This window comes from Pristis pectinata, chromosome 8, assembly GCF_009764475.1.
Source record: "Pristis pectinata isolate sPriPec2 chromosome 8, sPriPec2.1.pri, whole genome shotgun sequence".
NCBI lineage: Eukaryota > Metazoa > Chordata > Chondrichthyes > Rhinopristiformes > Pristidae > Pristis > Pristis pectinata.
The window spans coordinates 20,692,204-20,720,038 of NC_067412.1; the positions used below are offsets into that span (position 1 = coordinate 20,692,204).

Sequence of the window (27,835 nt, forward strand, 5' to 3'; positions counted from 1 at the left end):
CACTTTGCAGGACGCTGGCGTTAGTCTGCAGGGATGACCATGAGCTTCCCACTGCCTGCCACTTTAATTCCTCATCCCACTCCCACTCTGACCTATCAGTCTGCAGCCTCCATATTGTCATAGTGAGGCCCAATACAGGCTTGAGGAATAGCACCTCATTGTCTGGGCATGTTGCAGCTTTTTGGACTTGTATTGAATTCCACAACTTCAAATAACTTGATTTCTCAGTCTGTACCAGTCATCCATCCTGTAATCACCTTTGTCTTTCTTCATCTCTCTGGGAATGGAGGACATGCCCAGTCTGACCTGCTGGACTCGTCCTCCTGCTCTGCATTTCTCAACTCCCACATTTTTTTTTTGCCCAGGTTCTTTCATCAATGTCAAACGAAGGGTTTCCGGTATGAAACCTTAACTTTGTTTTTCTTCCCAGAGATGTGACCTGATGCAGCTGAGAATTTCCAATTTTTTGTTTGTTTTAGATTTCCAGCAATGGCAGTTTTACTTTTTTGTCAATGTTCCCACTCATCTAACTGCTCCCATTCACTCATTGACCAAATACCCTTGGTTACAGTTTATCCCCATGGCCACCCTGGCTTTGCCCTACCAGAGACATCCCCCTCTCCACCCTCCCTGCAGTTTTACAAGCTGCTTTTAACTCCTTGTCAGTTCTGACAAAGGGTCTATGACTTGAAGTGTTGACCCTGTTTCTCTTCCCACAGATGTGGCCTGACCTGCTGAGTATTTCTAGCATTTTCTGTTTTTGTTTTAGATTTTTCTGCATGAATTGCAAGCACAGCATTTTGCTTATTTTGCAATGACTGCAGATTTTACCCTTATTATCTGTTCTGCACTTTCTGCTTGAGGTGAATTTTTCAGTTTTTTGTCAGTTACATTAATCATGAACCTGTTTTTTTAAGTTTCATTTTGATCTCTGTTTGATTGCAGCTTTCATTGGCTTTCCTTTCCCAATCATGGGATCAATTAATCAATGCATGAACCATCTCCTCCTTGAAGGCTTCCTGTAGAGGCCTTTTGGTTGATTGGATCCACACCAGCTCCCAGGCAGTAATCCCACTAATCTCATTCCCTGTTTTTGTTTCCTTGTACTACAAATTATTCTCACACATCAACTCCCCATTGATTATTTTTGCCATGAATCCTTACTAATTTACATAAACCAATTAATCTACCTGTACATGTCTGAGGAGATGGGAGAAAATTAGAGCAAAACTATACGGCCACTGTCAGAACGTGCAAAAATATGGACTGACATGTCCCACTCTATTTAGTCTACCAACTTTTGATTCTAATCCATCCAGATAAGATCCTTTTATTAATGCATCAAAATAAGTAAAATTCTAGTTAACAATACCTTATTGTTTCCATGTCTGAGATAATAACTATTCTGCATCTAATATGATTCCTCTTCAAGAAAAAGCACTTCAACTGAAGTAAGACTCACCCACTTTGAGCATTTTCTTTCAACACTCAGTGTGATATCTAATGTCAAATTTTGAACACTGCTAAAGTCAATAAAATTTCACACAAACCATCAAGCTTTCTTCTTAGTTTTGAATCACAGTTTTTAATTTGGGGCATGAATGGTCTATTAAATTCATTCAAATCCTGACCGTTTATATGGGTCTCCATGAATTTAAAAAATGCCCTTCCTTGTGACTTAAACCCATGATTATTAGGCAGGAATTACTATTATGAACCAAAGTTATGTAACATTTTTGATAAGGGGACCAATAAACTCGTCATTTAAAAGAAAAAGTACCCACTATATTTTGTCAGGTGATGCATTATTTAACACTGGTGTGTAGTTCTGAATAGAAAAACATGGCAGAGTGCAAAAATAGTATTGCTTGTGTTTCAGAATTAATTTCAGCTGTCAACATCTCAAAAAAGGCTGGAAGGATGATCTAATGAGGTTTAAAATTATGAAAGGGTTAGGTGTAGGCACACACTTTTGATTAGAGTGTTTTAATGCCTTATTTTTAGTTGATCAGGGAGATCCAACATGTATTTGTGAAGGATATTCAAGCCTAACAAAACTGTTTTGGAATTCTGGGAAAGCAATGGGCAGGGCAAATCAATATATATTACTTTTGGATATGAGGAGAAATTTCATGAAGTTGTTTGTAAAAATCTTAAAGCTAAGACACATTATTGATCTCACCAGCAAATTGACTGAATTCTATCGTGTGCAAAGGGCAGCTATCCCACAGAAATCTATATTATTTTGAAACCATTTATCATTCTTACTATTGGAAAAAGCCACACATCCACCATGACACACATATAGCTGCTGTTGTCAGTAATTATAACAGGGTAATCAAGTGAATGGGCCAAATTCTGGTAAATTATAGGTCATTGACTTTAGACCTAAAAATAATGGAAGAGCATTTCCTAAACAGTTAAATTCCAGGAACAGAAGTCCAAAGAGTCTGTGGGGGAGGGGGACTGTGGGTCAATATGGACAGATCTCTGAAGTGTGAATATTTACAGACAATAATCAAAAAGATCTAGTGGAAAGCTGGTCTTTTATTGCTAGGAGATTGGAGTGCATGGGTTAGACCCAATGCTAGGGTCACATAGGAATACTATTAGCATTTCTGGGCAACATATATTCAGGACACATTGGCCTTGGACAGTGTTTGGCATAAATTTACTATAATTTAAACAAGGAGGATCAAATTATGGAGAGGTTACAAGATTTTTTTTAAACAATATAAATCTTTGGTTGTATTCTCTGTAATTCAGGTGGTTTCAGCAGTTTTCACAGTATTTACGAAGGCAGATAGACCTATTTCCAGTGGTTGGAGAATCTAAAATTGTGGCCATGAGGTTAGAAAACAATTATATGCACATGCAAGGAGTTGTAGAAGCTTGGAAAACTTCCACAAAATGTTATTTCATGCTAACTGAATTTTTAGTGACCACAGATATTAAGGGATGTGAGGCAAAGGTAGTTTATGGAATTGGGTCACAAATGTGCCGTGATCTCACAAAAAAGCTGAAACAGGCTCAAAGAGTTAAATGGCATACTGCTGTTCCTGATGGGCATCCTGTAAAATAAATTTAAGGTCAATGTGACCCAATGGATCAATCCTGTGTGAATAAAGGAGTGAAGATATTCCCTAACAAGCCTGAGTGTTTATCTGTTTCAGGATATTAGCTCCACTGAGTAGTGAGAGTTTATATCACCATATATAAGGCATCAAAACTATATGGAACTGGCTGGATGAGCCAGTGAATTATTATATAAATTGGATAAAACCTACACTACATAGCCTCTTATCCAGGTTTGAAAATCATTTAAAAACAGATCCACGCTAATAAAAAAAATCTTAAAAAGTCATAATAAGTCAAATCATGTATTGAGCTTTTATTTCCAAGCATGGTTATTTACTTCATTCTCTGTGGCCAAATTCAATATTGATGCATTTAGTAGTGATTAGAATTAAAAACACACAAAATCTATTTATCAAGTGCTCTATGAAACACTATAATAGTTTCTTAAAAGCCATAATAGTGGAATTAGTTGCTTTGTAAATTGCTCTGGAAATATGACTCTAAAGTAGGTAAATTGTTGCATTTAAAAACACATTTCGAAATCAATGCATTCAATTCAGGACGAAACCACAAAGATAAAAAATCGCACAAAGTGGCAATATTCCCTACCGTCTCCTCTGCCATTCATTGAAGATCAAACAATGTACGAGAAACTAAGAACTCAAAAAAATATATTACAGAAATGCAAATATTTAAAAATACTCATTCAAAAATACACCGTTTATTTAAGCAGAAGAAATTCTCGAGCAATTGTAGGAGTAACTATTTCAATTTACATTCGCTCTTCGATGTCATCACAAGTCTAGCCCCGTGTAAGTACACACATCTCCAGCGACGCCGGTTCCGACGCAGAGGTGCGGGGCAGCTGTGGGTTGGGTCTCTGCCCCGCACAAATATGGCGCCTCCCATAGACGTCACGACGGGAGAGTTCAGCAGAGGGTGCGGTGCAGAGCACGTGACCTGGAAGATGGCTTCCGTGCAGTGGTAAGGAGCCTCTACAGCTGAGTGAAACTTCTCACTCGAGTGACTCTGTTTTTGTTCTAAATGGTTACGTTTGGGGAAAATTTCGACGCCCTTTTCTTATAAAATTGTGGGCGCCTCTTAAAATCCATGACTGTAATCTCAAAACCGATGAATGCTCTGTTAGTTGAACAGGTCCAAACCTCCTGCAGGTTTCATCTGACCCTGGCTCGAATTCACTTCATGTTTTCAGTTGATCAATTTCCTTCCCTTTATTTTGTTCCCATTGCACTAAGAATGTAAATTTAAATCCTGGAATTGTACTATCATTTAGCAAGGAGATAAGGCAGAGTAATGTCTTGAATTTTTTTTGAGAAGGTTAAATTTACATATTTTTGACATGTAAAATGGAGATAAATTTCTGCAGACACCCAAATTTGAGGAAGTTGTTCCACTGTTTCTCTCAACTGATGGAGTCAAATGCCTTGGTGAGGTCAAAAAGATTATGTATTGTGGGTAATGCTGCTTTCTGCAATTTTCTGTGGGCGGTAAAGCAATGAAAATCATGTCCACAATGTCTCTGGATGGAAGGAATGTACTGTGCAATGAGGGCAACTTTTGGGAGGAACTGAGAAGGTCTTTAGTGACCTTTTCCTGTGGCAGACAGCAAGGAGTCTCTTCTGTGGGTACCACAGTTAGATTTGTATCCCTACTTGAATATGGTCATGATTATGGAGTCTCTGTGTTTCTTTTTAGTTGGGATATGGCTTTATTTTTGATTTCTTGTCAGTCAGGAGTGGTGACAAGGCTGGCCCAAATAGATTGCTATGGAATGGAGTCAAGGGTACTTAGATCAAAGTGTTACGGACTCAGTGAAAGTCCCTTTAAGATAGAGAGTGTGTATGTATGTGTGTGTGGGGCGTGCTTACATCAATAGAAGATAAAGGACGTAATGACGTTGTTGAAGAAGTAAGAAGAAGAAGGAGAGAGAGAAGGGAGAGAGACACCAGCCTGCTTGTTTTCTCTATCGATGGATGAGAAACAATAACTGTGTTTGCCACTGAAATCCATGTATGGAAGTTGGAAGTAATCCGGTGGAGTTCACTTTGTTGTTGACCTGTAGAAGGAAACAGGTATTTGTGTGTGGACGACCACGATTCGGATGCTTTTCGGGGTGAGGGAGTCACTACCGAGTAAACACTGGAGTGTCGTTTGAGTTCCATCGTGGAACATTTGGATTTCGTATTTACTCTCTCTGTTTCTCTACGTCTACGTCTTATCTTCAGACAACGGTGGTTGTTGAAGAAGCCCTTGCTCATGTTTCACCTTATGGCTTGCGGAACTGAACTTTAAGAACCATTCCGGAACTGGGAGTTTTGGACTTTGTCTCACACACACACACACACACACACGCACGAAGAGTTTAGTTTTTGGGGTTAATGTTCAAGGTTTAACATTTTTGAATTCTAACATACTAACATTTTTACTCTTATTTTACGTATTATCATAAGTAGTAATTAATAAAATAGTTTTTAACACTGAATCATGCTCAGTGTGTTTCTTTTGTTGCTGGTTCGTGACAAAAGACAAAGTTGCACTTGAGGGCTTTGATATGTTCCTTCCAGCATGAGTTGATTGCTGCTTTGTTTCTGATGAGTTCAACCCCAATCTTGGCTCTCATTGGAGTGAGTCTTGGATGTTTGGGTCATGGATGGCTTTTATAATGCTGAGGAACTTGTGCATATCTTGGTTATCAGCCAGTTACTTAACCTCCTGCACCCTCTCCATCCAGTGTCTGTTCTTCAGGTAATGGGTTTTCTGCTGGACCTTTGTCTTCAGATGCCAGTAGAACTATTTGTTTTTCCATGAGGTATAGTGGTGCTTTCAATCCAGAAGTGCCTTGCACTTGCAGTTAATTTGTTCCTCAATCTCCAGGTCATTTTCTAGACCTGGTTGTTCTTAAGAATCTTTTCGCAAGTGCCAAGTATGACAGACTTCAGGGTGACCCTTAAGCTGTGGAGACATTGCTGCTCTCATGGGCAGGAAGGTTAAAAAGTGAAGCGTAGTTGAGATTTTTTCCAAGGTCATATTAGAAACCGACCTTTGCCTCATCTGAAGCTTCCAAGGTTGAGGTATATGCACTGATGACCATAGCCTTTTGGTTCCGTGTTAGTGTTTGCAGAATTGTAAAGCTGCAAGGGGAGCCGAAACACAGACTAGCACATTTTTGATGCTGAACTCACTCTGTGAAGATGCTGTGGCTCTTCCAGAAGAAATTGCACCCACTGTTTTATTCTGTACACCGGCCATACCTTGTAAGTCATGTTTCATTTAGTGCAGCAAATCGATGTCAAAGCATCTGAGTTCTTGAGCTATTGTAGCAGAGTACCATTCAGGTCTCACTGAAGATAAATGCCAAATAAGGCTGCTTAATCTTTCTTGCCACATTGCACTTCACCTCCAAACTTCATGCAGAAGTGGAACTAATAATCTTCAGAACTAAAAGGAACTGAGGTAATCTCACTGGTGGAGCTGCAGCATGCAGAGAGCACTTGTGTTTGCACATGCTTGGAGGCTGAGTTCCAAGACATCATTGTTTCACTCACTGAAACGTAAGAGAGGATAGGCTTTATATTCAACATCTGCAGTGCAAAAGTCCTCTACCAATTTGCTCCCAATGCACCACCCTGCTCTCTGAAAATCAAATAAATGGTGAGACCCTAGAAAATGTGAACCACTTTCCACATCTTGGGAGCTGCCTCTGCATGAGGACAGGCATCAGTTCAATAACTAGCTCAGCCTTTTGGTAGATTGAGGGAGGGAAATAAAAGTATCTAAAAATCAAGATCTCAGACCTGGCCTAAAATTCGTGGTCTACTGTGCAGTAGTGATACGTTCCCCCTGTCTGCCTCTGAGTCCAGGACTAAATATGGTAGGTATCTCAAGACACTGGGGAGATTAAAAAAAAACTACCACTGCTGTCTCTGCAAAATCCTATAATTTCACTGGAAGGTGAAGCAAACCTATGTTAATGTCCTTTCCCGGGTCATTTGCCATGTCATTTGTGTGCTTGACACCGAACTCATGATTCAACAGACAATAGGAAGAGATTACCAGTAGGCAAAGGAAAAGACTCAAGGATGTGTTCCAGCCTTTTTGAAGAAATGCAACATCTCTGCTGGCTCCAGGGACTGCTCAGAGTGGAAAAGCAACATTTAAAATGATCTTGAGAACTTCAAGCCCTTGCTTTGGAAACACACAGAGACCCTGTTTAAGAAATAGAAAGAAAGCACCACTTCACAAACTACTCACCTGTCTACCCTGTTTGGCACTTCTTGCCTGACCTGTGGAAGAACCTGTGCTTACTACATTATCTTTATTACCACCTTGGCTAAGCCACCTTGCAGTCAGCCTCTCCCTTTTTGTTTTTATATTGTCTCATTATATTAGGACAGTACAGATCTTCCTCCACTTGATGAAGGGGTTAGGTTCCTAAAGAACCATTTTTTTTAATGCAAAAGTTGTATAGTGGGACAGTAAACCCTGGCAGGGGATACTGGTTGTCATGTGTGGTAAGAAGAGAAGTTGGAAATTGGTAGATCTCTCATTTAAGGATGTAGTGAATCAAAGCAACTGCTTTGTTTTGATAAGCTGAAAGTTACAAGTCATTCATCCAAAAGCCATTGCTGACAGAAGATTGCAGGTGCTCGAGAGTATTTCTTTCCATTTTAAAAACTTTTTTTTTAATTTCAGATTTCTTTCCATTAACCCTATCAAAAAGACTTAAATGTTAGTGGTTTTGACAGACGTGTTTGAATCACATGTCTGTGAAAACCGCTGACATTTAAGTCTCCAAATGTGCTCCCTGCTCTTCATTGAAGCAAATAAAACCTTTGCTAAGTAACAAGTCATATTAAATAAAACCCTTTTGATGTAGTGAAAATCTGTTAGGTGTATGTTTTGCTAACTGGGGAAGATATCAATGATTAACACTTCTATTGCTTTTTGATCATGGTGGATAACTAAAAAGCTTTCAGATATTAATTTGTAAATTTAAACTCCTGAACTGTGGTAGCAGCTGGCAATTCAGTATGTGAATGTAACAGATACACAGGCTACAATTTACAGTAATTTTTTTTGTTTCAGTGGGTGGTTACTTGGTAAGAATTAAAAACGTTGCTTCTGTTACTGGTTTAAAGTTGCATGGTGGGCTGGATGTTGCAATAAAATTAAGGGAGGCTCTTTTCAGCGTCCTCGGTTACAATGGTGCAAATCAGATCATTACCGTAACTCCCTAAAATGTTAAATGAAGAATTCTGGAAGTTGGTGTCCAAGTTGTCCTCGTCTGGTATGACATGCCCACTGACATACTTGGTGTTCACGTGCACGGAAAGGGTTCAATTTGCAATACATATCCCAACTTGTCATTCATCCTTTGAGTTCATAGATGACCATGATATCACTGTTGTCTTGGTTTCTGTAAACTCGTGAATGGCTGATTAGGATGATTTGTTTGTTGTCTGTTTGTGACACTAAGTGCATTGAATAAGACATCGTAAGACTCAAGTCATTGATGAAGTACTTGAGGATTAACTTGAGGGTATCCTTGAACTGTTCCTTCTGACCTTCCTGAGAGTGCTCTCGCTTCTCTGGCTCACCATAGAAATCCTCTCTTGCAGTTGCTTATCCGGTATTCTGAAACGATGGGCAGGCCACATCATCTAGAGCACTCATGCTTGTAACAGCAGTCCATGATCTTGGTGTGTAGGACCTTGTCTTGACATCCTTATCAGTTTCCTCAGACAATTCTTGTGAAAGTAGTTCAGCTTTATGGCATGCTGGAGACGCATGAAACTGCAGATGCTGGAATCTGGAACAACACACAAAGCACTGGAGGAATTCAGCGGGTCAGGCAGTAGCTATGGAGGGAAATGGATAGTTGACGTTTCAGGTGGAGGCCCGTCATCAGGACCCATGAAGGAGCTTGACTCAAAACGATGACTGTCCATTTACCTCCATGGATGTGCTTGACCCGTTGAGTTTCTCCAGTGCTTTGTATGTTGCCCCAGCTTTATGGCATGTCTACATGTGCACCACCCAGGTTTTTCTATGCATTCATCAGGACTGAAAACACAATGACTTTAGCTTTGTAAATCTTCAGTATGTCCAGGTGTAGGCTATTGAAAGCCACATTTGTTTTGACAATTCCAGAGTTGATTTTTATATTCGTGCAAACTCCACATGGTTGTGTATTACTGCGATAGGTGAACTTTTCCACTGTGTAGAGTGTTGAGCCTACCACCACAGTGAATGGCCAAATGAAAGGCTTTCCTGGTGCAAGCTGCTATATCACTTCTTTCTCATGGTGTAGATTGTGAGTTCAGACAGTGTGGTTACTTATTGGTAAATTGGTTTATTATTGTCACATGTATCGAAGTACAGTGAAGAACTTGTCTTGCATACTGTTCATACAGCTCAATTCATTACAACACTGCATTGAGGTAGTTCAAGGTAAAACAATAGCGGAATAAAGTGTTACAGAGAAAGTGTCGTGCAGGTAGTAATTCTTGAAAACATAGAATTTATATTTAAAGGAGTAGAACAATTATAATAGTAATGAGTGGATCTGCAGAGAGCAGCTTGCAAAGAGTTGCCATGCTCTGGCACCATCTTGCCACAAAGAACAAGCTGAAGACGAATGGTTCAATAGTGAACTTTAAAGGATGTGTATGTCTTAATTACTGCTGCACAACCTTTCTGACACCGAATATCTCTTAAGAGTAGTCCCATTCTTCAGTTTGTTGGAGACCTTAAAATAAAAACCTTTTTTTTTCTGTATTTCTATTGTCTTGTGTTTTTGGTATTGAATTAAATATCCTAATTTGCATTTCCTGGTTTAGGCTCAGCGTATCTCAATAAAGGTTCTTCAGTTTTGTTCAGAAAGCACACCAGGTTGCCCTTTTCATATACGTTCCAGATTTCATGTGGAATGCTTGCCAATAACTGCAACTTGCAGTGCAAAAGCCCACAGAAAGATGGGGCATCTGTGAGTTTAAAAGGAAAATGAGTGTACATAATTTGCCTCTGACCACACAATCTGGGCAGCAGTGACTGGTGCCAAAACTACTGCAATCCAAGTTTCTTTTTCCCTGACAAAACTCATAGTCTCAGACATATCTGAGTATAACTGCTGATCAAGTGTCTTCACATTTAATCATCTTGATTTGAACTAAGCACAAGTTCCAATCATATTGTATAATGCATTACTCTAGTTTGCTTTAACTGGTTATGAGCGTGTCTGGTATGTGTTTTACTTTTGCATTATTCACAAACTCTACCATTTTTTAGCTAGGCAACTCGGTTGGAAACCATGGAATTTATTTATATTTGAGACTAAGTTTCTGGTCCTCAATTACATTTTTATTGCAAATACAGCAGTTGTGCTTTTTTTTAATCCTAGATATTTAAGTGCCTTTAAAAGAAAATTTAATTGTGATTTTTTTTTATGGCACTTGCACTTAATGTTATTTTACTTGGATAATGGCAAATAATTTTCTGGCAGTTGGATGAAAAACAAATTGGATTCCAGTTTGTTTGAAGACTGAGGAGAGAAAAGTTCTGTTTTTAACAAGAAGAATTTGATGTGGGGCAGAGGAATAGTTTTGGTAAGATAGAACTAAAAGAAGTGCTGAAGTGAGAATGAAGTGAAAGCTGAAAATTGTATTTTCTGTTTTTACATTTTACTTTAAAGGCACTCCAGAGAGAGGAATTACAAAGCAGAATTGGAAGCATGCTGCCTTGAAGCTGTACCTCTGGAATTTGGTGACTTCCATCCTCTGAAACCTATTACTGTATGTTCCTCAGTAGCACCTAGTGTTATAACTTTTTAAAATTTATCTATATATTTTAAGTGAATTTATTAATGAATGTTGAATGGACAATATGAGTATATTTATAAATGTTAGCATTAAATTTTTTTGTGATACTGGCCACCGATTCTTTCTTTAATATTATCTCGGCTTAAATTCATGTTGTCATTTTGTGCATGACATTGTAAGCAAAGTATCTAAGGTTTAAAACATTTTTAAAGTTAATCGTGCTTAAGAAAATACAATAAATGTGTAAGTAAAGTATTAAGGCAAAGCAAGCAGAATATGCACACCTTTTTTTAGTTTCAACGCTTATGAAATGTTCAGTAAGTTTCTACGTGTTCAAATTTTCTAATTTGTTTTTAGCTACCCCATGAATCTGTAAATCAACTTGTGCCAATTCTAGTGAGGAAATTGCAAAGATTATTAAGGATGGTTAATATAGAAAAGTAATATATATTTGGTGATTCCTTGTAGGTCACTGAAACAAAGACAAAAAAAGTTGCCCGTAAAGGAAGTGCTTCATCAACCTCTTCATCATCGTCCAGCTCAGTAGTGGACCCTTTGAGTAGTATGCTGGATGGCAGTGACCCTTTGTCACTGTTTGCTGCAACAGCAGATCCTCTCACAGTTGCATCAATGACAACAGGAAAAAGCAGTATCAACATGGTATTTTTATACATTATGTTTGTATCATTAAATCTTTCGGGGGGGGTGGGGGGGAATCACCTATTTTAGTATGTGGATGTTTTTATCAATTTTATAGTTTACTCTTGCCATTTTAACTGGTTAGCTGCTAGCCAATCAAGAATGACTGGTGGGATCAATAATAAAATTGGCATTCCAACTTTACCAGTTTTATTGGTGTCATTCATTCAGTTGCATGTATTGCAATAATCAATGAGCTAATTGTTCTGAATTTTAAAAGGAAAAAGTGGATTTCTGAACAAAATTTGCATTTGATTACGTTAAAACTTTCCGCTTATTTTGTCCAAGAATAAATTTTTTATTAGCCATATTATTAAACATGTTCAAGAAGACTGATTTACCAAATTCTGAAGGCCACATGGGCAGCGAATAAATGCTTATAACAACTTGCACTTATTTGGTATTTCTTGTATAGTGAAATTGTGCAGAACAAGTTTTTAAAGGATTCTAAAAAAAGTGTTGCACTTTGGTATTCTGTTGTTATTTTATCCTGGAAAAGGTTCCTGATATTTTATATTAAAATGGTTTTTGAATTCGGAGGCAAATTTAATAAGCTTTAATTTTCAAACATTTGGGAAGTACACAGAATTAAGGACTTGCCTATTATTTGTCAGAATGAGAAACAAGAGAAAACAAGTCTTCAGTAGCAGAGCAGATGGAAGGATGGATAGAACAAAGGGAATATCTCTGATAAGGGAAGATCAAATGAGCTAATGTAGCAGTTACAGATGCAGGTGTTGCAATCCCTGCAGTCAACAGAATTCTCCAACTTTTGGATTCTGTCTATATTAGAATTGGCCTGTCATATTATTTGGCTCAGGTCTTTTTCTACTAGAATTGTAAGGCCTCTGTATATATCTCACAACCTTTCTATTAACAACACATTACACAGAAAAAAGCATTTTTCTTTTGTTCTACCCATCCCTCCACCATCTTGTCTTTCCACTTCTGACAAAGGGTTTTGGACATGAAACATTAATGTTCTCTTTCCACAGATGCTGCCTCACCTGAGTGTTTCCAGTGTTTTCTGTTTTTATTTCAAACTTCCAACATCTGCAGTCAGTTTTTTGCTCTACGTATCTACAATCTGCTCCCCCTCCTCCCCCGCACCTGCCTATCACCTATCTCTCACCTGCACCTACCTATCACCACCTTGTGCCCCCCCCCCCCCCCCCCGTCCATCTATCACTGCTCTGCTTTTCCCTCCTATATATATTGGGCTTCCCCTTTTCCTGTCTTCAGTCCTGAAGGTCCTGACCTGAAACATTGACCGCCTGCTTTTCTCCACGGATGATGCCTGGCTTGCTGAGTTTCTCCAGCATCAGTGTTTTTTATATCTATAACGTCAATAATAATATCAATATATTGCTACTAATCAGAGTTCTTTTTGAAATTGACTCGTGTAGAAAACAGGGTTCTTTATTAATGGTACAGTTGTACGTTTGCTTTCATTGTATTCATATTGATATTTCATCAAAGATCAGTTTGTTAAGAACTGGATTATATTTCTACATACATTGTAAATGGCATTCCCTGTTCTTGATGCTCATCTTTTTCATTCTGTTACATAGGATCCTGGTAAAAAGCAGCGTGACAAAGATGATGATCCAGGAGTAGGGACTGACTTTGAACCATGGTCTGGGAAGCGCAGTAATATACTTGCACGATACACAACCACAGAGAAGCTGTCCATAGTAAGGGACTTCAAAACGATTTTCATTTTCTTCATTAACATTTGGCTGAATCCCATAATGCTGCCTCACAGTCTAATAAGGCATTATGTTTAAGTCATGAAGCAATTTACAAAGTACCCTTTTTAATAAACAATATAATCAAATATGTTTTACACAATTAGATTCTATAATTGTAACTTTACAGTGCAAAATGTATAGTCTTGGAGAGCATAACCATAGCTTTTAAGATTTCATAATGTAATCACTACTTGTATATCAATTCAGATGTTCACAGAAAACAAATAAAATTTGGAAGTAAGTGGAGAAGGAGCATGGGTGGAATGAGTTGTATTTCTAATCGGTATTCATTTATCTTCTAAGTCTTGTGCGTTCTTTTATCAATAGCATTTTATGATATTATTGAGCCATCACAGAAAAGAAGCTTTGAATGATTGGTATTTGCAAAAGACTCTTGGCAGTTTGTGAGTTTCTTAGTTCAATATTTTTCCCCCATTGTGATTGGCAACATTTGGTGAGCAAATATTTGTACAGTTTTTGTAAATATCCCTCTTGTGTTTTAATGTCCATCCAATGTTTTAAGTTCAGATTCCCAGAACCTTAAAAGAATTGAGTATTGCCTTTGTTTTGTTTTCTACAGTGCAATTGTATTGTCATATTTTAGGATAGATTCTGCTATTTACATTACCTATTTTCCATTTACAGAATTTATTTATGGGATCTGAAAAAGGTAAGTGGCAGGAGTAAGTTTATTGAAATGTTTAATTTTTCAAGCTACATTCAAGAATTTCAATTTTTATACTTATAATAAATTGATTTCATTGTATTCTCCTGTAGGTAAAGCCACAAGTCCTGGATCAGCTGTTTCTGAGAAAGTGAGGACTCGTTTAGAAGAGTTAGATGACCTAGAGGAGGTAAATAATATTTTTCATTTGAAGCAACCTTTTAAGAGTTGTGCCCAGTAAGAGAGAAGAGTTTTCTTCTAATTTTCTTCAGCAGTTTGTAAATACCGGCAATAAGTAATTGAACAGTAACAGTGAGAGTAATGATTGAAGGTTTGTTTATATTTTGACCATGTAGGTTGCATATTTCAAAACTGTTGTACTTTGCATTTTATACAGCTTTTAAATATTTTTAACCTTTTTAAGAGTTTCTCAGTTCATTGTTATATCAGAAACTATTGGATTCAGGCACATAATAGTTATATTTTTCTTTACGTATGCTGTGGTGAATATTTTTTTAAAAAATAGATTACTGATGGCATTGAGGAAGTTGCCATTTGTACCAATGAAAATGTTGAATTAGAAATTCTTAGAGCTTGAAAATGAACCTCTAAGTATGCTTTAGATGTGAAATGTAACTTATGTACCAGTGCATTGCCTTTTGGATGAGAAATATCCTTAACATTCTCTTCCTTTCTATCCAGCTTGGCAGTTACCTTGCTGTTCTTAGGGCTATTTGGCATAATTTTTATGTTTGTTACAAAGCTGCATGATTTTTTTCCAGCTAGGCTATCAGTAGTTCATTGCTGTATTCTGTCCACAATATATTGCAGTTAATGTTCAATGGTATTACATATAAGCTGACATCTGAGTGGATTTTCTTCCAACAGCCACTTAAATCTTCATTCAGTGGAAGTGCTGAAGTACTATAATTTTTTTCTCTCTGTCTGCATAAGTCTTCAAACTGTCCCACAGTATACATTTTATAAATATCCTATTTATATGCTGATCTGAGATCTTGAGAGCTGTTTAGTTAATTTCTTATATAATTCAGTTTATGCAATAATGCACGACCGTGACACATTTTATGTCGATTTCTGTGTCAGAGTCTACATGCAGTCTAATGCTAAGGTTAGTTTATGACATAAGTTAAATTATAACATTGAGAAATAACCTTATATTTTAAATAATGACACGTTTTACAATTTTATGTTTATGACTATTGAAAGTTGGCAGTTAACAAGAACTGTCAATTGTTCCAAAGCTGATTTCTCAAATGATTTGCCAGGGAGCAGCACTATCATGATTGTAAAATAATAAGTTCAATAGATATATCCTAATTCACCATGCATTACAAATTTTAGGTAAGGGATGATCTGCTGGTTCTTGGTTACATCAATTTTCTAATAACTTTTGAAATTCCTTCTAACAAAAAGTTAATTCTCATCATGATTAATGACCTACCAATGGAATCATGGGATACATAACTTTGAGATTTGATTACTTTGCATATCTTAAGGAAATTTCTAATTGCATTGAAGGTTAGCTTGTATAAAGAAAAGACTGTCTTATGATTGTTTACAAAAAAAACAACTTTTGAATTAACATTTGCAAAGAGGCAACCATACAATTTCATTCTCCACTGAGGCATTAAACTGCTTATCTTTGATTTCTTTGTCAATCGTCTTGGTTGTTCTCTCTGTCTGAAGTTGAAGAGTGGTAGTTGCCGCTCTGGAGTACCATTTTACAAGAATATGTTCCCTCATTTAAAGGAAAAGTAAATATTACTATTTTTCTGGACAGTGCTTCAGTGTGTCAAACTAGTTTTGTTGATAAATCAACAAATCGGATGCAACTATAAATTGTAATTAAAACCTTGATTTAATTGGTTATCTTGGATTGAAACATTAAATTTGACTAATTGATTTGTGATCTTGCACTGGGAAAGAAATGTGCCAATAAATGTATAACCAAGTTAGACCTTGCGGAAACCATGCTGACTTCAGCCTATTTTATCATGTGCTTCCAAGTACCCCAAAACCTCATCCTTAATAATGGACTCTTATCAACCACTGAAGTCAGGCAAACTAGCCTATAATTTCTTGTCTTTTGCCTTCCTCCCTTCTTAGAGTGGAGTGACAGTTTGTGATTTTCCAGTCCTTTGGAACCATTCCTGATTCCAGAGATTCTTGAAAGATCACTACGAATGCCTCCACAATCTCTTCAGCTACCTCTTTCAGAACCCTGGAGTGTATGTAGTCCATCCGGTCCAGGTGATTGACTTATCCACCTTCAGACCTTTTCAGCTTCCCAAACACGTTCTCCTTAATAATAGTGACTACAATCACTTCTGTCCCCCTGACTCTCTTGAATTCCTGGCATGTTTCTGGTGTCTTCCACAGTGAAGACTGATGCAAAATACTTATTCAGTTCATCCACCAATTCTTTGTTCCCCATTACTCCACTGTCATTTTCCAACGGTCCAATATCCACTCTTGCCTCTCTTTTTATATATCTGAAAAAACTTTTGGTATCCTCTTTTGTATTATTAGCTAGTTTGCCTTCATATTTAATCTTTTCTCCCCTTATTACTGTTTTTAGTTGCCTTCTGTTGGTTTTTAAAGGCTGCCCAATCCTCTATCTCCTGTTTTTTGCAATATTGTATGCCCTCTTTTTTGCTTTTGTGCTGTCTTTGACTTCCCTTGTCAGCCACGGTTGCCTCATCCTCCCTTTTAGAATGCTGAGGCTTCTTTGGGATTAACTGATCCTGAGGCTTCTGAATTACTCCCAGAAATTCCTGTATTGCTGCTCTACTGTCATTCCTGTTAGGATCCCAGTCCAATCAACTTTGGACAGCTCCTCTCTCATATCTCCGTAGTTACCTTTTACTCAACTGTCATACTGATATATCTGATTTTAAGTTCTCCCTCTCAAACTGCAGTGTGAATTCTATCATATGATCACTGCTACCTAAGGATTCCTTTTATTTTAAGCTTCCTAATCAAATCTGGTTCATTGTACAGCACCAAATCCAGAATTGCCTTTTCCCTAGTGGGGTCGACCACAAGCTGCTTTGAAAAGGCATCTTGTAGACATTCTACAAATTCCTTCTCTTGGGATCCATTGCCAACCTGATTTTTCCCAATCTGCCTGCATATTGAAGTCCCCCATGACCACTGTAACATTAGCTTTCTTACATGCCATTTCTATCTCTTGTTGTAATTTGTACCCCATATCCTGGCTACTATTCAAGGCCTGTACATAACTCCCATCAGGGTCTCTTTATCCTTGCGGTTTCTTAACTCTACCTATCTACATCAAGGAGCCTACATCTTCTGATCCTATGTCACTTCTTGCTAAGGATTTAATTTCATTTTTTACCGACAGAGCCACCCCCACCCCTCTGCCCACCTGCCTGTCTTTTTGATAGGATGTGTATCCTTGGATTTTTAGGTTGCAGCTGTGACTTTCTTTCAGCCATGACTCAGTGATGCCCGTAATGCCGTACCTGCCAATTTCTATCTGCGCTATAAGTTCATCTACCTTGTTTCGTATACTGCATGCATTCAGATATAACACCTGCAGTCCAGTAGTCACCACCCCTCTTCTCAAATTTGTCTCCATGTTGCCTGAAGTTAAATTCTTATCCCTTTCTAAACTTTGTCTTATTTTGTATTCTGAAGACTTCAGTAACCTTTCCTGCGCTGTCCTTCCCTTTTACTTTGTCCATACTTTTCCAATCCCCACTTCTAGTTTATTGGGTAATAAGGCTCATTGGTACCAAAAGCACAGCATATTTAAAGCTCTCCAAATAAAGCACCTATTCGTCACATTCAGCCTGAAAATTAGGTAAATGTAGTCCAACGACTTGCCCTTAGTTGTGTATGCAACTACATTAAGTGCTTATGCATTAAAACTGCTTTCTGATATTTTATCAGATGAATGTTGATTTAAAAAAAAATAAGCTGCTGCTTTAGGAGGTACTTAATCTGGAGAAAGTGCACATTATGTTGATTATCTATCAATGTGGCTATTATACTTTGTTACCACTGAGATAGGCTATCGTTTAATTGTTTAGTTTAGAGACCTGGAATTCTGCAATTTCAAAATTTTGTAGGAACTATATAATTTGAAATTAACTATTGCTTCCACTGTAGGATTTGAATTTATTTGTTTGTGAGTGACTTTTTTTTGTAAATGTATAAATTTCATTTTAATTAGCATTCTTCTTACTTACACAAGGGTTCACAGAAAGAGCTTCTAAACTTGACCCAGCAGGATTATATAAACAGGATTGAAGAACTGAACCAATCACTGAAGGACGCATGGGCTACAGATCAGAAAGTGAAAGCACTGAAAATAGTTATTCAGGTCAGCTTTAAACTACAACTGAAAATTGTAAATTTCCTCGCTAATGTGGTCAGACTAAACGTGTTCTTATTGTTCTGCCTGTTGGATAAGACAGCGGCATCCAACCTTCTATTTGTTCACATAGCATTGCATCAACCCACATCTGGATCCTGTTTTATGATTTCTTGTATAACAAAATAAGATAAATATTCAAAAGCAATTCAAATACTTAGCACTCAGCTTTACCATGTGCCACAGATCTGAGGTACCATTTTGCTCCTTTGAATATTTGTGATCTAAAAATGTGGCTAGTATTGTGGTTTGATACAGCATATTTAGTCCATTATGTTCCAAAGGGCAGTTTGTCTCCATCTACTCGAGAGTATTTGGGGATCCTAACCTTGCCAATGATGCCCAGATCTTGATAAAGAATTTAAAAGTTTATACTATTGCATTTTTTTTTTGGTTCAAATATTTAACAACTTCAGTATTTTTACTTTGGAGATAAACCTATAAATTGTGTTGTTACCCCTTGTGTATTAACATTTGACTTTGTTCTATTTACAGTGTTCAAAGCTGCTCTCTGATACCAGTGTGATCCAATTTTATCCAAGCAAATTTGTTTTGATCACTGATATTCTGGATACTTTCGGTAAGATGGCTGTCAAGAAATCCCCCTGACAGCATTTTCAATACCTCATTTAAGTTGTGAAAAGAAGCAGAAAAGTACTTCACATGCAATATTTTACAGTAAATGGAGTAAGTTCTACTTGAAGGCAGCCAGCATTCTTCCTAGTTTATTTGTTGTTGGGTGGGGGCAGGAAATGAGGATAAAAGCAAGGAAAATCATTCATTGAAGACTACAAGTGTAAAGAATTTTGAGTTGATGACTTTCCTCATTATATGTTTTTTTATGTTTCTTCTTAAGCAGTGGAATAACCTTATCTTAAGTCTACATCTAAACTGCTGCACCTCATGAAAGATTTTGCATTATGATGCTTGCAATGTTTCTAGGAACTGGTTGAACACTGACTTTATTTCAGTAATCACTTGCATTATGTTAATTAATATGAAATAAAATTTCCTTGTGCTTATAAAACTATACCTTTTTAAAATATTACTAATTACAACAAATCAATTAAATGTTGTTCCTGTGGCTTTACTGTCTGACTTTGCAACAGTGTAATTACCTCAATGTCTATAGCTTATTGGAAATTTTAACCTTTCAGATTCTGCAGTTAACTTTATCACATTAAAAGTACTGATTTTTCAAATTTTTATATCTAGTACATGTAGACAGCATTTCTGATGTGGTTATCTTTCAGGATGGATAATTAAACACTAATTGGTACCTTTGCATTTGTGCACATTTGATATTGTCCAAAGCTGATTTGGCTACATATCGGTGCGATACTTGAGTATAAACCTGCTGTCATAGCCTAAAGCAAAGTGGACTGAGACTTTATCATCTTCATTCTGATATTGGGTCTGGCTCCAACTCTAGATTTTGGTTGCCTTTTGTATATGGAATCAAACACCATAGTCCAGACTGTTTGCAGCTTTGTGTCCTCTCAATTTAGAGTGCTGATTAAGTTAATGTCACCTAAAACTACAATTCTCTCTTCCTTTATCCAAGCTATTAATGTATATTGTAAAAAGCTGAGGTCCACAATAAAGCTGTCCTGGGAATGCCACTTGGCATGATTCAAACTCTGATTTGTCGAATGTATTCCCTTTATGCCTATCCTGTGTTCCCTCATCTCTCAACCAATTACCAATCTTTTTAAACGTAATTTCCTGACCAGTATGCTTTCCAAGTAAACATTTCCTTTTAAACAAATCAGATCTTAATGGCGTTTTGGAAGAGTTACTTTCCAGTCTGCATTTTTTTAATGGAAAAAATTAAAAATGAATTAAATGTTTCTCATTTTTTGATTACAGGTAAACTAGTGTATGAGCGGATTTTGTCCATGTGTACAAAGAGTCGAATTTCCCTTCCTGGAAACTCTGTGTCAGGTAACTTTCAATAAAGGAATTAAATGTTTTGATAATGTATGACCTCACTAAATCAATGCACAATTTGACATGATGCATTAGTAAAATGGATATTCTAGTTCTGATTTTTATGCAGGTATGCCTGTAGAAATGATGCTGCTAAAGGAGATTGTAAAGGTGATTTGCACAAAAATCGAATGTGACCTAGTTGTTTGAAATAGAAACATCTTTTGTATATCTTTGTGAAGGATTATAGTTCAATATTTTTATCTTTTTTAACAGTAAATATTGTATTTGTGATGCAGATAACCTTGGTCAAGATGATGTGAATGAAACTGCAAAAGAAACCTGTCTGAACTGGTTCTTCAAGATTGCATCGATTAGAGAGCTCATTTCCAGATTGTATCCTTCCACACATTAATTTCTGTGCATATTGGGATGGGCAGACCATAACACACGACTATCCTTGAAGCTTTTATAAAGGTGTACTTGGAGAAATTGATGGTAGTGGCCTTCTGCCCACATACACATGATGTATTGATGGTTTAGAGTCACTCTGATTGATAGGTGATTACCATCAAACCTGTTGCAGTCTATTTACTTGTAGAGAAGGGAAATAAAAAGATTGTTCCTTGGTTTTCAGAGTCCGTTTGAATATACGTCAATTGTGCAATTTCCCGTTCAATTGAATTAAACTTGCCAGTTACACTGGACTACCCAGGCATTTCATGAGTTTACCCTATTACATCGACACAGAGACCCTCCCAATTCAAGGGTGAACAGAAATTTAAAGCTCTTGAAGATGGAGGTTGGGGTAATGAAGAATTTTGAGGAATAGCAGCTTTGTGAAATACCAGGGAGTGGGGAATTGAGGAATGGGAACTTGGAGGGAGGGAGCCTGAAGGCTAGGGTAATCTGCAATTGGATGCTTGGAGCCTGAGGGATGAATATTTTGAACATAGCAAAGACTTGAGTGATGGAGGGAAAGTGGTTAATGTGGCATTAGGGATATGGGTTGGTGGAGACTAGGGCCATGGGTGGCTGAGAGGCTTTGGCAGAGAGCGAATACAGGTGAATAGGGGCTTGAGGGCAGGGAAAGGAGACTGAGGACTAGGACTTGGGCGTAGGGACTAGAGGAGGGAAAATTGGAAATAAGGTTGGTGAGTGACGGGGGAGTTGGGGCTCTGGCAAAAATGGGAATGGGCAAGAGAGGTAGGAGGGACTGGGAAGTGTTCCTGGGAGAGGCATGAGTCTCGGGTGTGGGAGACTGACAGAATTGGGCTTTGGGTAGGGTGAAAGGAGGTTTTGGGCTTTAAGAACTTGTTAAAGCTTGAAGAAAGGGTGGTTGAAGAATATGGACTAGGGATTGGGCGAATGGGTTCGGGGAAAGATGATTGAGGAGTGAAGGCTCAAAGTGGAGAATGGAAAGGGGACAGGAGGCATGGGAGATTGGAAAGAGAGGCAACTTGGGGTACAAGATCAGAAAAAAGGTTGCGACTTGGTAGTTGGAGAAAGTGGCCAGACAGTGGTTGAGCAGTGGCTGAGAGGAAGTTTGAATGATTGAATCAAAGGAAGATAGAAAATGGATAAAAAAGAAACATTAATTATATTTGGTTGTATATCAAGTTAGCCGTTTACTGCTTTTTCATATGATGGAACGTTTATCTGCCTTAAAGTTATCTTAGTTACGTGGAGGTGGCCATATTAAAGTGTAATACATTCCTTTCTAAAACGTAAGTATGATGGAATATTTACTCTTTACACTTCAGGTCCTCCAAATCAAATGTGTTTCTACTAAAATGTTAATCAAAAGATTTAATCAAAATGTTGTGATGAACTTGTTCACTTGAAAGTTTTTCAGTAATTTGCCTTGGTTTTTAACACACGCTGAGTACATCCTTATCAAGTGATATATCTACTTTTTTTTAAGTGGTATCTCTGAGACGCTTCCACGGTTGACATCTATGATAAGAGGCATTGGTGATCCATTGGTTGCTGTTTATGCTAGAGCTTATCTTTGCAGGGTAGGCCACAGTGTCCTTTTCAACTTCTTAGGTTATCTGACATAGTTTACTTTTGGATGATTTATACATGCCCCACAACTTTGACCTCCTCTTTTGCTTTCTCCAACAGGTTGGAATGGAAGTGGCACCTCATCTGAAGGACAACTTAAATAAGAATTTTTTTGATTTCCTCTCCACGTTTAAACAAGTATGAAAGTAGTTTAGTCTGTTAATAATTTAAGGTCATAAATTTGGCATTCTTGCATTCATTGTTCAGCCCTAATCATGATAAAGTGTGGTCACAGATCTCTGAGTCTCTCTCAGTATCTGAATGAACTGTTTTACACTTTAGCTGCCTTTACACTTTTATTCCTGAGGGTGCATTTATTTAGAGGATCTGAAATTGTAAATCAAGTTGTTCCCATTTCACAAATTGCAAGGAGCAGACGCATGGGAACTTAAGCAATTAATATATTAAAAATCTCATGTCTGCACACACTTCTCATTATTTATTATGTCTACTCTAGAATAGAAGCTAACTTTTGTTTATCTTGTTTGTCAGTAATTATATCCTCATCTTATCAAGGCAGAGATGCAGCAGTGCCACCTTTTGGCAGGATTGTTTAATTACAGCAAAATATGTTAAAATGGGAATTAAAAATTATTATTTTAAGAAGTTTGATTTTAAAATGGATATCTAACACAAAATGGTAACTAAATTGCCTGTGATGCACACCTATACAGTTCCTCCTTTAAACTCAATGCCCCCCCCACCACCACCACTACCACTTCACTGGTCTTATTTTTTATATGGCAAGCTGCATGAAGTTTGTGTGCTTACTTTCTGCCGAGAAATTTGTTTGGAAATGTTTTAAGACTGTATCATTGTGGGGTGTTGAGCATAGTTTGAAACCTAAATAGACCCACTAAACCTGATATCCTTTACAATATGTTGGTTCTATAATTGGAACACATTTTTTCTTTGTATACATTTGACCTAGTTTTAACTGAAGTAAAAGATCACAAGGTGTTTGTGACTTGTGAAACAAGTTCTGCTTCAGGTCAATGAAATTTATTCACTGACATAGTGCTGACAACATTTTAGGAGTTTAGTTGAAGATTATGATTCTGTTGCCATGTCTCTGCATTATGAATGTATTTTGGTTGACCCATGCCTCTAACAATCGCAGTGATTCTGAACTGCTATGCTGGTAGACTTTTTAAGTTGTAAAATAGAGTGCAAAAGGCTGCCTTGATTTCAAATTATTTGTAAAATGCCCCAACTGAGAAGCTAAAACATTGCAAGATAATATTGCTGTTACCAACATGGGGCTCCTGAGGCTGTTCTGCCATTCATTTAGATGAAAGCTGATTTCTACCTTGGCTTCATTTGCTAGTTTATGATTTATCTCGTAAAATTCCTGTCATTCACAACTCTTAAGTTCTCTGGTTGTTGTGGATTAAACCCATTGGCACCTAAAAGGCTCCCTTGATAGTTACCTTGAATAGAAGGTCTTTTGTTGAGTGTTTGTAGAGTTATGGTTCAATTTTCTGAGTGGTGCATTACTCACAGCTTTTCCTGCAGCCATTAATGAGGTGAATCATGCATTGTTCATTTAATATCACTCTTGCTTTCTTGGGACCCCATGTTTAGTTCTGGTCTTACTCAGAAATTGTAACTAGACTATTTCAGGTTTAGCTTCTCTTCTAAGCCTTGCACTGTCAGTTTGGGAATCCATGAAGAATCCACCATTGACCCTTTTTTAAAATTTAAATGCTTGACTGTAATGAGTTTTCACTTATAGAGCGATGCCATATGTTTCACATCATTATTTCTTGACCTCCTACTTTGCTGTTTCTGTGCTTGCTGGACAAATTCATAGCAAATTGGTTATTTGTGTGGAAGGTACTTAACCCCTTCTCATCCTGGGCCTGTGGAATTATTTTTGCAGGTTCTTTTGCCTAGTGTACTTGTGCACTATTTCCCTTGTAAAGTACTGAAGACTGGCTCCACAATCTCCACCACTTGCAGTTGAAATTCTGATGTTCTTAAGTCTAATGCTTCTGTTGAAAATAAGGGAAAGGGATTGTATTCATCTGATCAAATTCATTATTATGCCCACTTTTTAATGGATTTATTTTGGGCTAAATCGTATTCGGGCACTACAACCTACAGCTAAGAGTAACTGAAGGCATTTGTACAAGCATTTAATACCCTCCCACCACGTCTTTCCCAAGCAATGTTATAGTTGCATATTGGAGGATATTAGATGTGCAAAGGTATTCTAATCCATTATCTAAGAGGCCCATCAAAGGAGAAATTGCTGCTCAGTGGAGTAATGAAAAAAAAACAATGTTAAGAAAAGTAGGCTTCGAGAACCAGGCAGCAGTAAACACAGTATAATGTTTAAAATAATTTTGGAAAAGTATAAATATGCTGATGCTGAAATGGTTGGGATAAGTAATTAGTGGGATGAGAAAGGATTTGGGAAAGTTGATTTTGAATGAGCATAAACACTTTAAAAACAAGTTCAGGAGAAATTTATTCTGTTGAAGTACAAAACAAGTTAAGCTTTCCAATAGTAAAACAAGATGGTGAACAAAACTGAGTTTAAGGAAAAACTGCATTCACATAAAGAGGTTTGGAATATCACAGAAAAATACACTTAACAGGAAAGAACAATTTAAGAATTAAAGTATTGGGAAGTATAACCAGAAGTTCTAGAAATGCAAATAAATAACAAAAGTAAAATCGGGTAGCAATAAAACCATTACGGCAATATGATTAATTTGGAGCAAAGAAGCCTAGTTACTTTGCCTCTGTATTTATCTTGGAAACTAACAGGCTGGGCATAATAGGGAGAAAAAAAGTATGCAAGGTAGAAAGAGGGAAGATGACTAATCAACTATGAGAGGATATAACCCATGATTCAGATGGATGGTCTTCAAGGGAGAAGCAATGAGATGCACTATCCTCCCTGAGCTTGATTGGCTTGTCATTTGTTTGTCCCTTTCTTTCTTTGTTGTTATAAATGGTTTTGATCACTTATGCCATGTTCGCCTCTATGTATCGGAAAATGGAATTATACCGGAGACCCAAAATATGATTTGGGTCTGGTTAGCTTAACACCAATTGGGGGAAAAAAATAATGGAATGGTTCCTCATAAAAGTAAAATGAAAGGACATAGAGACTGTACATTTAATAAGAACAGTCAGTATAGAATTAAAAACAAAACTTTGTTTAAACAGCCTTACAGGATTCTTTGAAGAAATTACAAAGAGTAGACTAATGCAGTATATTTAGATTTTCAAAAGACCTTGACAAAGATACCATGTAATAGGCTAATTATAGTTGGTGCATTTAGAATTGGGACAAATAGCAGAAAGGATAAAAATTTGGCTGTAAAACAGAAAATTGCAAGGATTTCACTGTAGTGGAATTGGAAATGTGAGAAATGTATTTTGTAAGGATTGGTGCTTTGCCAATAATGTTGGGACTGTTACTTCTGATTTCCAATTTCAAAATTTGCAGATCTCAGATTGGGGTGGAGGGGTGGTCCAAATGAGTTAATAAACATGCAGAATGGACAAGTATTTGTATTTTAATACATGTGAGGAAGTATATTTTGGTAAGAATAATGTCACATTTGTTGGGAAAACTAATAGGTTAAATGCTTGGAAGGCTAAAGGTATCTAGGTACACACTATTAGGAATAATAATACATTATAAAGCATTTTTTGTAAGCAAATAATGCACCTGGACTCATTTCTAGATGGATAGAATTGAAAAGCAGAGAGAAAATGTTACATTTATCTTAACGTGCTTTCACAATTCAGTTTTCCATATTATGAAGATGAATAAAGAAACTCCTAAAAGTACAAAGATATAAGGATTACACTAACTCTTGAGGTTATACTTGTCAGGAAGGATTGAATAGACTGGTGCTTCCTAGTATGTAAAATTATGAGAGGCATAGACAGGGTAGATAGTCGGAGTCTTTTTCTCATGGTGGAAATGTCTAATACTAGAAGGTATAGATTTAAGGTGAAAGGGGGAACGTTTTAGGGGATTAACAAGGCAAGTTTTTTTTTTACATAGTGATAGGTACCTGGAACATACTGCCAGGGGAGGTGGTAGAAACAGATATGAAAGTAACATTTAAGAGGCATTTAGACAGACGGGGCTAGAGGGATATAGATCTTTGCTGTTCTATGTTCCTTTCTCAAATGAGGATGATTTAAAATTGTGAAAGGCTTTTACTGAGTAGACCCTGTTGCACTGTCCCACTAAAATAGTCACTGATAATCTAATAAGAAATTCGGGAAACCCTTCCTTACTCAGAGAATGGTTAGACTGATTATCTTATGAGAGGTGGATCTATTAGCAATGCTATATATGCATGGGTGTGAAAGGAATGGAAAAATGCATCGGTTTTAAACAAGAAAGGAATGGGAGGAGCATAAATCTCTGCATAGGTTGGACCAAGTAGAGAGAAACAAAACAACATGTGCTGGAATCTGAAACAAAAAACAAATGCTGAAAGAACACTGCCGGTCAAGCAGCATCTGTGGAAAGAGAAACCAGTCAACATTTTTGGGTCGGTTACCTTTCCTCAGAAGTGGGGGGAGAGTGAAGGGTTTACAGTTTAAAAGCAGAGCCAGGGGTAGGAGAGAAGTGTAAGGCAGAAGTCTGTATGGATATGGGTTAAGGAACATCAGCTGATAAGGGACACGAGTACCACCTTCGTTTTGGGTAGACTTGGAAGGGTTGTACACTGTCTTGTGTCGATTGCTTAAGTCATTAGTGGCAGACATTGGTTTCTGAGCTTGCTGTCTGGACATTGAAATTACCAGGTTGGAGTAGTTATGATAAGAAAAGAGTCGACACAAAGTTTAGAGTGGATGTATCTACTTCCTCTGCCCCTTACAAATGATTGTAGAATGAGTGGATGGGACTCTCTCTTGAATAGAAGCACATTTATATGAAACTGTAGAATAGTTTCTTGTTTTCTGTGCCTGATGGTTTGATTGTGGAAATTGCAGCAAAACTGTGTTGGGCAATGTTAGAAGTATATTACATTGGTGGCCTTATTTTGGGACTTTGTTGCATATTGCAGCTCCTTTTATTTTCATGCAATGACTCTCGGAGAGGTGTATTTTATTAGCAGTCTTGTGGGCATCAATGGCAAAGCCTTTCTCTAATTGCCCTTGAACCAACAGACTTGCTATGTTATTTCAGAGGGTAACAGTGAACCATATTGCTACGTATCTGGAGTTGTATGTGAGTCTGGAATATTATGGGCTGGGAAATATCCATCCCTAAAGGCCATTGAATCAATTCAGCAGTTGCATGGCCACGTTTAATTTTCCTTTCTGATTTCTGTTTAATAACTGAACTTAAGTTTTTTGATTATTGTGGTGGGATTCCAACTTCTGTATACAGGCTTATTAGCAGTCC

General features: G+C 37.3%; 1 protein-coding gene across 1 annotated transcript in view; it reads left to right on the top strand.

Annotated features, from left to right (window-relative positions):
* The first annotated feature begins 3,904 nt into the window (after window positions 1–3,904).
* The window catches only part of vps35l (VPS35 endosomal protein sorting factor like), a 78,295-nt gene continuing 54,364 nt past the window's right edge, over window positions 3,905–27,835 (top strand). Inside the window, exons 1-13 of the mRNA XM_052022119.1 lie at window positions 3,905–4,062; window positions 10,790–10,889; window positions 11,385–11,576; window positions 13,187–13,309; window positions 14,012–14,036; window positions 14,144–14,220; window positions 18,271–18,399; window positions 18,946–19,030; window positions 20,320–20,394; window positions 20,679–20,775; window positions 22,059–22,106; window positions 22,304–22,397; window positions 22,507–22,584. Coding sequence (XP_051878079.1) covers window positions 3,974–4,062; window positions 10,790–10,889; window positions 11,385–11,576; window positions 13,187–13,309; window positions 14,012–14,036; window positions 14,144–14,220; window positions 18,271–18,399; window positions 18,946–19,030; window positions 20,320–20,394; window positions 20,679–20,775; window positions 22,059–22,106; window positions 22,304–22,397; window positions 22,507–22,584 — 1,212 coding nt within the window. The 5' untranslated portion in view covers window positions 3,905–3,973. The remainder of the gene's footprint in view (window positions 4,063–10,789; window positions 10,890–11,384; window positions 11,577–13,186; window positions 13,310–14,011; window positions 14,037–14,143; window positions 14,221–18,270; window positions 18,400–18,945; window positions 19,031–20,319; window positions 20,395–20,678; window positions 20,776–22,058; window positions 22,107–22,303; window positions 22,398–22,506; window positions 22,585–27,835) is intronic.